This window comes from Lathyrus oleraceus, chromosome 3 (assembly GCF_024323335.1).
Source record: "Lathyrus oleraceus cultivar Zhongwan6 chromosome 3, CAAS_Psat_ZW6_1.0, whole genome shotgun sequence".
In the NCBI taxonomy this organism is placed as follows: Eukaryota; Viridiplantae; Streptophyta; class Magnoliopsida; order Fabales; family Fabaceae; genus Lathyrus; species Lathyrus oleraceus.
In genome coordinates this window covers 366,003,336-366,014,653 of record NC_066581.1, presented here as the reverse complement: position 1 = coordinate 366,014,653, position 11,318 = coordinate 366,003,336, and the positions used below count along the sequence as shown (strand labels likewise).

At 29.3% G+C, this 11,318-nt stretch overlaps 1 protein-coding gene across 1 annotated transcript; it reads right to left on the bottom strand.

Moving 5' to 3' along the window:
• Positions 1 to 347: 347 nt before the first annotated feature.
• LOC127129277 (uncharacterized) lies at positions 348 to 2,727 on the bottom strand. The gene is made up of 5 exons (XM_051058509.1): positions 2,501 to 2,727; positions 2,241 to 2,324; positions 1,541 to 1,648; positions 806 to 952; positions 348 to 696 (listed from the first exon to the last, which is right to left on the bottom strand). The coding sequence occupies exons 1-5, from the start codon at positions 2,645 to 2,647 to the stop codon at positions 589 to 591; spliced, it is 594 nt and encodes a 197-aa protein (XP_050914466.1). The 5' UTR covers positions 2,648 to 2,727; the 3' UTR covers positions 348 to 588.
• Positions 2,728 to 11,318: the final 8,591 nt, after the last annotated feature.

Genomic DNA, 11,318 nt, shown 5'->3' with positions numbered 1-11,318 from the left:
ATTTTACACTAAAAATTATTTTAAATAATTGGGTATTAATTAACCAGTTTCATCGCTTCATTAACCAATTTTTTCTATCTTATTAACCAGCTTTATTTCCCTATTTAAAATTACTGTTCACGAATACTATTCACAAGATACAGTGAATAGTATATACGGTGTAAGTATTTGTATAAAGTGAGTGTAGAAATATCATTGCTGCTGTTGTATACTATATATGAACATGCAAGGAAATACGTTAGAAAAAGAGGTCAGATATATATAAAATCTATTTAAATATGATATTACATTTCTTATATGAAAAGTACATAAATATATTTATATTCAATTTAGTTTTTCGTACACATTGTTTACTGTATATTGTAGTCAATCTCTTTCAAAATTTATTTTATTTTGAGTTTCATACTTGTCCCTGCTTTTTCTTGAAAGATATCATTATAAATTTCTCTCTTTTTTTTTATGTCAAATCTTTCGCCTTATATAAAACAATTTATATTATTGTAATATTGAATCATATATATTTTCATTGAGTAATTAATTGTTTGAATATTTAACATAATGTACATTGCATTCACCAAAAAATTTCAATTAATTTTTCTCCTTGTGTTTAGATTTTGGGAGAGCTTCATAAAGAATAAAATTAGCCACTTCGGGCTTTGTACGAAATTGCTTGTTCGATGGTAAATGTGTAGCAATCTGCATAAATATTTATATAAAAGTTAATTTATCATAATTCATAGTAAATGTTAAATAAATAAAAATTCATATTAAAGTTTTACTAAAACAATTTGTTGTGAGGTCTTACAATATCTATTCGATTATCATCTCGTTTTCTCAGTTCAATTGTCCAATTATTTGCTCTTTCAATAATAGAAAATCTTCGATCTGCAAGTGGAGTAACATCTATATCTTTTCCATAATTCTCACGTATCTTACGAGGGGCTGCAAGCTTCTATAGAAATTTATTTATAATATATATCATTTAGATATTTTCTCGTATAATTATGAAAGCAATGATGTATATAAAATTGAAAAAAAAAATGGAAATAAGAAATGCCAATATTTAGGTCTGTTTGTTATTATTTAAAAAATTAAATTTGAAATAGTTCATATTTTTGTTAAAAAATTGAAAAAGTGATATTTCTTTCAACTTTTTTAAAAATAATTTCTTATAAAAAAATCATTGAAATATTTCATCTATTTATAATGAGTTATTTAATGATAAAATTGAAGATATGCTTAAATCTCATTTGCAAAATATTAAAATAAAAATGATTTTAATATTAATAGTTTAAATATTTTAAAGAAAAACATAAATTATTTTTTATTTATTTCCAATTCTTATAAGAAATATATATATATATATATATATATATATATATATATATATATATATATATATATATATATATATATATATTATATATATATATATATATATATATATATATATATATATATATATATATATATATATATATAAATAATTAAAGTAAAAAAATATAAATCAATCCAAACAGACAATTAAAGTAATATTTACCTTTTCAATATCAATTTTGCTGTCGAAACAAAAATGTGGTAATTCAAAAGAAATCGAAATTGGTCCGATCACCATACTTTTTATTTCCCTTCCTCTTTTCTTCTTTTTCTATAAAAACAACATCATTATTATATAAATTATAAGTAATAATACATAATATAACTTTAGAAATTTTTATTTATTAAAATTTATCTTTAATATAGGTTTATAGATATAGTAAGTTGTTTTTCAATAACAAATACATATATTGAAATAAAGAATATAGTCTAAAAGATACTTAAATCCATTTGAAAAAAAAATAATAAAACATTAAACAAACTCAATAAAAATATAAAAAAGAAACACCCTATAAACAATAAAAAAATAATAATAAATATATGGAAAATGTAAAAAAGAAAAGTCGGAAAAGCAGAACCACATTATCTTCAAAGATTTTTTTTTAACAATTAAAGGGATTAGATGTTCAAAAACATAATAAAATGAGATTAATTATTATACATCGTCGGCGTAAAATATTTTATACCGTTAATACATCATAATCATCCATTTGTATTACTTTTTAAGTTATTAAAATAAAAATTAAGTATTTTAAATAAATCAGTAATTATGATGTATAAAAAATCTTTATATTAAAATTTTAAAAAATTCAACAATTTTAATTTTTTTAAGAATTAAGAATTAATGTTTTTAATTCGCTTACACCATCCTCCTTAAATACAACTATAGCCAACTGATGCTCCAAATCTTCGCGTTCATCTAATTTTCTTAATTCCCGCATATATATCTGATTTCACAAAAATAAAATATTAATTAATTAATATTTTATTAAAAATAAAATATCAAATGTATTTGATCTAAATTTCAGACTAAATACATTTGGAAATTTAATTTTGTACTTACATTTTATATGAAAACGTATCATATGAATTAACAAGGAGATTAACAATAAGAGTGACTTACATTAATTTGCTCTATGACATAATCACCAATTTGATCGGGTAGAGTCTTATAAATGTTGAGTGGTTCCACTATCAATACTTGTTTTCCATCCCTATAAATATATTCGTTAAGTTCTTGCTCCTCCAAACTATGGTCATTGTGATCCATAATAGTATTCTCACAAGGTATGGTGAATAATATTGAACAAAAAAAGATAGTAAAATATCGAAATATGTGAGAAAGATAGAGAATTAGAGGTGTGTTTTGCATAAGTATCACACACAAGCATATATATACTCTGGAAAATGGTATATAGTTGTAATTGTGTAAATAAAAGGAGTGGAATTTACGATTTTATTAGACTTTTAGTTTTGATATATTTATTTTCATTTTTGAGATTAATAAATTAAATTACTTTCTTTGTAGTTTTTCTAGTCAAAGTTTCATATATATATATATATATATTATATATATATATATATATATATATATATATATATATATATATATATATATATATATATATATATATATATATAATAATATATAATAATAATAATAATAATAATAATAATAATAATAATAATAATAATAATAATAATAAGGATATAAGCTTTTTTCAGTCGTAGATTTTCCAATCATAGCTGTCTTTTGCCAAAATTAAATTGCAGTAAAAGGTTTGTTCTAAAATAATATAATTTATTTATGTATTTTCTATTATTTTTATGGCAATTTTTAAGTATTCATGATAAGTAGTAGTTGGGTATCGATATATTTTTTTTTTAGAAATCGATTTAAAATATTAATTTATTTTAAAATAAAATATATATAAAAAGTAAGATGACATTGAATGTGATTATTATTGATATCTAATTAAATTCAAAGCTACAAAGTGTTCAACTATTTTTATTATCATTGTTTTTCAAGAAATTAGAAAATTTAATTAAATTGTTTCTATTCAATGTTTTGTTGGTTATTATTGTGTATCATAAAGTTAAGAATTTATTTATTTTAAAAAAAGAATAATCCTGTTTGGCATATTAAATAGAAGAATATTAATTCATATACCACTTTTAATTTTTCTTAACATATTATGCTTTCTAAATTAAATTAATAAATATTATTACATCAAACAATAGTTTATAAATAAATTTTCCTCAAGTTTCAAAAATATTATACTAATTAATTTATTTTGGACTTTTTAAAACTAATTCTTACATATTCATTTACATTTTACTAATGGAAACAAAAACTTGTTCATTTCATGAGATCTGTTGTTTAAAAGCTTACTTTCCAAGGCATCTTTTTAATCTATTTTAATATTGAGTTTGTAAAATTCATTATTGTGAATGAGCGAATTCAAAAAAATCGATCTTTTAAGGCGTATTTGATATATATTTTGTTTATGTATATGCCAATTCCAAAAAATTGATCTTGTAATTTTAAAGAATAACATCAAAATCTCATAAATAATTGTAAAATATTCAATGCTACCACTTTGACAATAATAATCTTTGTCTTTTTCTAATATAGACAACTGTCAAAAATAGATAACATTATCGAAAACTTAATATACAAGTATTACAAATTTGTTGAACAAAATTTTATTTGATTTGACCAGTATATTTCTCAATATAAAATATAGTGAAATAATTAATTGTGTAATAGATAAGAATGTGACATGAGGGTTTGTGATTAAATGTATAAATAGATTAAAATAAAGATGTAGTAAAACCTAATAGAAAAAGTTCAAACTTTTAGATTTTATTTTCTTCCTTACCACATTTATTATTATCGATTTGTTTTTTTATTAAAGATATATATTATTATATTCATTTCTAATTTTTTAATGAAAGTTTCAAATCTTTTTTGTGGAAATAAATTTTTTGTTTGTATATGAGTCGATGGAGTGTCAACCAAGTCATACGATATTGACTTCAAAGACTTTAGTGAAGGATGAATGGCTAATCTAACCTAGGTCTTCTTCTTAGCTTTCACATCCATAGATAACCTCTTTCCAGAAACTCAACCTGATTTACGAGAGATTGAAACCTCAAAGAAAGCCCCACCAAGCAACAAAGACCAACAAAGAAATACAGTTATAGGTACGACCTGTAGCGGGGTATTCGTTACCATTTGAGATATTGACTAAATCCAAGGTAAACCATATAAGTCGAGTCGCCACCGCACTTCTATTTATCCAAAGGAATGGTTAGAAAGCGAACAAAAACCTAAAAGTTTTATCGAATCAAAAACTAGTAAAAATGTCAGAGATCTGGATAAGGGGGTTGGTTATGCAATGGGAAGGTTTTAAGCACCCAAAACATCCTAGGTACTCCTAGGGAGCCCTTTTCATACTTGTTGTAAGGTTGGTATTTTGTGAAAATTTATTTCTGCAAACATGATTGAAGAGATGAGAGAAGAATATACAAGTTTATTTACATTTTGTGTTTGAATGGATGAACCCATTGCCTACGTACCATCTTAAAAAAGATTAGGATCAAAACCTCGTAGTTCGGGGTAAAAATCTCAAAATGAGTTGGTGAATTGATTGGTCCAAAAGCCTTAAGGTCTTTTGTTATCCAAGGGAGAAAACTCAAACCAAAACCACAAATCCACCATGTGAGGATAGCTTCAACATGCTAGTGAGGGGTTAACCCTATAATAAGCATGGAAGACTCATTGTCCATCACTAAGGATAAAGGTGAGTATTATATCAACCTCAAGGATAACTCAAACCTAATAGCTAAAGGTTATGAAGAATTTGATTAAGGGAGTGGCCATTGAAACCACCAAAAGACATTTGAATGAGTTATATTTACCAGATGAAAAGTATTTACAAAATATGGTCAAAGTGGATTTAAAGATTCAATTCAAAATAAGTATTATGAAAAGAAAGTTTGAAAATCAAAAGCATAAGGCTTAGGTTTCTAATGTTGAAAACAAGTGTTAAATGTTTTCACAAAGGTTTTGGCTTGGGTTAGAGTGGAGGGAAGAAGAAGAAAGGCTAAAGTCCTAAGCATACAAGAGGTAAGGGATAAGAAGCAAGACCACAAATGGAGTTCCTCTCTTGAGATCATATTGATGATTCAAGTAGCTCCCATCCTTTGGAATAAGCAATCACATAAGCATAAACTCAAGCAATCAACAATCAGTGAATTCTTGGAAAAGCTCCTCAAGGTGTCTTAGATCCCTCTCTCTTAGAAGCTCATGGTAATGGTTCCTCAATTTGGCTCAATGTTGGAATCCCTATCACAAAAACACACACATCAAAAGGTTCTATTAACAATCAAAGAATGGACAAGAGGGAGTTTAGAATATGGTCCTTTCAATGTTCATCTTCAAGCTTTAAGCATTCTAAAGGCATGAGGACTAGTTGCTCTTTGACATTTAAGCACTCTAAAGGCATGAGGCCTAGTTGCTCTTCAAACTCCAATAGCTTGGGTAAAGTCCTAAAGTCTAAGTCCATTTTGTCCAATTCTTTGCATTTGGTTCACAACAAACAGACAAACACAAGCACAAAAGATATATACACAATTATATGCTCAAGTGAGCAAAAGGCAAATGACATTAACATAAACATGTTCTCCAATGAGCAAAGGAAAAAACAAATGAATAATATGTACAAGAATAATAAATTGCATAAATGTAAAGTGCAAAAAGTAAATGTTAATAGTTAGTGGTTAGTAGTTAGTGTGCCATAAGGCAAATTTAGCGCTATGTTAAGCAATCGTAATTGGACTTATGTAGAAGTCACAACTATCTGAGGCCGGTCAATAATAATGTAGGCAACAACACAAGTTAGAAGTCTTGATTAGTGAACCAAGTTCCAATAACTTGCCATGCCAAAAGAAAAAAAAGAGAATTGATCTTGTATTGGTTTAAGTCCTTTGCATGATTTAGGAAACAACCTATCCTTAATGCAAAGCCATTCATTTGATCAATTGATCAAGATGAATTAGGTTTGAATCAAGGAAGATTAAGTCTCCCTAATCAATGCTAACTTATCAACCTTCAACTCATTGATCAAAAATAAAAAAGAAGAGGAAGAAGGAGATGGATAATGGAAAATGGAAAATGAAAATAAAAGAATAAAGTGCATTAAATGGAATAGAATGTACCAATCAACAAGTGTTGACCAATGTCATTGAGAATCATGGTCAAACAATCAAAAACAGAAGTGAGATGAAGATTGGAAGTCAAGAAATGAACAAAATATTTTTGGCATTTTTTAATATTAAAAATAAACTTGAATTAAAATATTAATGAAAGGTCAAACTTCAAAATCACTTCAAATCAACCTTGAAAGGTCCAAGTGATTTATCCTAAGTTCAACAAGGTCAAACAAAGTTTGACAAAAAAATTCAGCATTTTTAAAAGTCAGAAACTATTTTTAACCAATTAAAAATGAATAAAAATAACCTAATTGAACTAAAATCTCAAATAAATCTCAAATCAATTAAAAAATTGATGAGAATATTTTTCTTAGATCCATCATCATTTAAAGAGGTTGAGAAAATATTTTTGTATTTTTTGAATATCAAAAACTATTTAAAATGAATTAAAAATAACCAGAAAAGAGAAAATTCACAAAAAATATCAAATGACAAATTAAAAAATATTAAAAATCATTTTTATAAACTAGAATTAAAATGGAGAAGAATGCAATTGGTCCCATATTTTTTGGATTAAAAATAAAGAAGTTATGAATTTTTGAAAATATATGGAATAAAAGAAATAAAATCAAAAATTAAGAAAATAAAAAAAACCACAAGCGTCTGATCAAGCCTCATTAATTGACGTGGCTGATCAGACGGATGTGAGATGCGCACTCATGGTAGGCTTTAGTCAACTGAGACACACCTGGCATTATTGAAAGTAATCCAAACGCATGGCTGAGATTAAAACGTGGGAGATGCATCCAATGGTCCAGATTAAATCTGGCATGGTGGACGGTGGCCAGCGCCACCGTCTTCTCCGGCGAGCATACAAGCTCCGGCCAGAGTTGCAGGTCCTCCAAACTCATCCAAAACTCACGATCCAGGTACCAAATTAAAGCTGGGGTGATGTACATCACCCCTGTGCCATCTATTTCTACTCTAGATCTCCATAGTGAGAGAAATCAGAGGCTGAAACTTGATGGTGTTCATCATGAATTTGCTTGATTTTGAAAATTGAGCATACAACAATGATGCCTCTATAGAGAGGACTTCAGACAACACAATAGCCAAGCAAATAGATCAAAGATTAAGGAGTTTCGAAGAAAAAACCAGTTGATGAACACCTTTGAATTGTGAAGATTTGAGCTACCTTCCTGTAACATCTCAAAATTTGCCCTCTTCTCTTGGGAACTAAGCTAATCATATTGCATATCATTTTAGGGCATTAGGCATCTCATATTGCATATCATGTGGTTACATCGTGCAAGCCATCTTCCCAAGTCTTAATCAGGAGATGAGGAAGTTCAAAGGTGCAAGCTAGGGTTTAATGACTGATCATGGGCCATCTGAGGATTGGGCTGTGAATTAGGGTTTCATGATTCTCAAGGGTATTGGTCTTCATCTTGATTGAATTGATACATCATCATCATCATGATTGGGTATCATCAGAAGGTTGAAGAAGATTCCTTGAGATTAGGGTTTTGACCACTGGTCAACCCTAATCAGTTGCATTGGGCCAATCAGGGTTTAATCAGGAGATGGGGTCTGTGATGATTATGAGGTTCATTTGGTGATTATATTGTGCTTATTGAGGCTAGGGTTTCACCCTTGATCCATTTCAGTTGGAGATTGGGGCTTAAATTGATCTATGCATTGCCAAATTCATCTGTCAGTTGAAAAGTCAACTATGGTCAACTGTGCTTGATCTGATGGATGTGGAGGTGGAAATGAGTTGGATACACTTCATTCATGTTGGAACAAGTGTTGAATGACATCTCAAAGCTTAAAAATGAAGAAAATCAAGTCAGGACAAAAACTGCCAAAAATAGCAAGTGACTTGTAACTGAAGTTTCCAAAAGTGGAAAGTTTTTGACCTCAAAAACAGAAGTCCAAGGAAGCTTCAAATGAAAAATTGTTCAACATGACAGATGTAGATCTTGTTCTCACCTTTCCAAAAAGTCCAAGAACTTGAAAATCCGATGTGCGGTTTGCAAAATATGGCTCAGTGAATTTCAGAAAAGACCCGTAATCAGGAGGCCATAACTACCACATACTTTGTCCAAATTGCAAGTTCTTTATATGCACAAACTCCATTTAACATGTACTTTGAGGGTGCATCATTGGATTTGCCCAAAAATGGCCAAGGCAAAAAGTCACTTTTCAACTGGACAGCTGAATTGGACCAGGGGCAAAATTGTCCAAATGTCAAAATAATTGGAATTTTTGGATGGGACTTTTTCCAACACCTCAGGAATGGCATTTTAAGTGTGTTTGAATATTCATTTCATGGTTAATGCACATGGTTTGAGTTTTGGGTTGAAAAATGAAATGGTGAAAATTGGACATTTTTGCATCCACATGTGATTTTGAGAAATACATGACCAATAAGCATGGGACAAGTTTCTACAGTCCACATGTGATATTTAGAAGGTGTATGTGCTGTCAAAACAGGTGGCACTAGCTGTCATGGTGAAATTCCAATTTTACCCCTCCTTTAAAAATTGCCATTTACACTAACAATGCTTTTGGTTAATTAAGTGGATTAGTGGAAGATTAAGGTATCATATATAATCTAAATCTCCTTCTAATCATAACAGAAAACACATTTCCCCAAATTGGATCTCAAAACCTCTCACATTCATCAAAATCTCAAGAACACTCCAAATGCAAAATCTCATCAAACTTCATCAAATCTTAACCAATTCTCGAATTTCTTCTTGATTTGAACTCCTCTCATCATCATCTCAAACTGTTTTTGGTCATTGGAGCACAAGGAGTGGTAATTCATAGCTGTCCAAAAGTGCATCATTAATGGTGGATCTTGAATTCGAGCATTAGAAGCCATTACATTCGAATCCAACTCTTCTACTCACCTTTCACGAGCATATACTACACCTGTTTGGAGCTAAAACACACGAAGAACACCGATTGCAGCACTGCCATTGCCGGTATGTCGAAATTTCGAATCTCCTGTTTTGCTCGATTGATAGGTGCTTTGTGTAGTGCGTTTCATGTAGAATCCAATGGTGCTTGTGGTTTATAAAATGGTGAATCGTAGGTTACGAAATCGTGATTTAAAGTTTCGAACTAGAACCCTAATCTCTTCGATTCACACGATTTAGGAACAGTTAGGTTTAGATAAGTTGATATTCGGATTGTAGAGGATGAGACGGTTACAACGGATCCTCGTTTGCTCATTTCCATGGAGATTTGTTGTTCTTCGTTTTCGTGAAAATCTGGAAAATTATTGGTTGACGGTGATGAAGTTAGGGTGCCAGATCTTGTTTTCTGTTTGAATTTTTAAAAACCGTGTTTCCCTCCCCCGCCACTGTTACTTACAATACTGCCATTGTCAAGTTTTAATTAATTCAAAAAAATTCTAACAAATCATTAACACATTAAATAATTCATAAAAAATAGTAGAAAATTCCTAAAAATATGGAAAATTTTTCTATAGCTTCCTTGTTGAGTGTAGGTTTTTTTGACCTATTGGTCAAAGTTGTGCATGGCAAATATCTTGTTTGACTTAGACTTGTTTCACATGTGTCCATTTTTGATACATTTTGGCAATTCGGTCATGAAATACTCATATCATAAAATAAATGGCTGAAAATTTTTGTGGTGGTTCTTGACTCATTGAGGATTATTTATATGTAAATTTCATGAATTTTTGATACCTGGTTAGAGAGCAGCAAATTCTGGAACTTAGGTGTGACAATTTGTGTCACACCTCTTGATGTCAACTTGTTGAATTTAATTGGATGACCTATGCATGTTAGAATTGAATGAAATTTGGCATGGTGAATTGTTGATATGTTAGGATGTTGTATGAATTTTTGTAGAATTTTTCACTGCCTTTTCTAATTGATCATGATTTTTCATTTCTGGTTGTTGAAATTGCAAGCTCATGTGATACATGTTGGTAGATTGATTGGGAAATCCTTATATTGTATTGTATGGCCATGAAATTTGATATGCATGAACTAGACACATGTTAGGACCTCCCTGTTTTGGTCTCATCCATTTCTTTTTTGTTTTCAATGAGATATGAATTTTTGAATTGGATGTATGCATTGATGGTGTGAATTGGAGCATGAAATTGTGTCTGTTTTTGTTGATTTTCATTGACATGGTTCCATTTGCCCAATTGAGCTCAAATTTGACATGGTAGACCTTGATTGACCCCTGTTTAGGTGTATTTAATTTGAGATTTTTTTGATGTGTTTTGGCATGGCTTTGAATGCAATACTTCTGTTTGTATATATGGTGCTTCATTTGAACCAATATGGATTGTTTTGTGCATGAATTGAACATAATGGATGATATAAACATGAGACCAATGATGTTTGCTTGTGTTTGATGATAATTTGATGTTGGATGGTGGATACCTTGCTGTTTTAAGTTTTTCTTGCTTTTGGACCCTAGGCTTGGCCTAGTGGTCTAGTTGCTAATATTTGCTTGATTTTTCAGGATCAAAAAAGCAATGTACATGGAGAATGATACAAGTTGATTTTAATTGATGTTGTGGATGTTTGTACACTAACATAACATTGTTTTGTAGGTGTTGGAGCTTGGGCTTAAGCCTTGAGCTTGCTTTGTGTTGTATTGTTTAAACTGTTTGATTGTTTGCTGTACAATTTGTCTGATTGAATACTGACTGTATTGGATTGTTTCCAGGT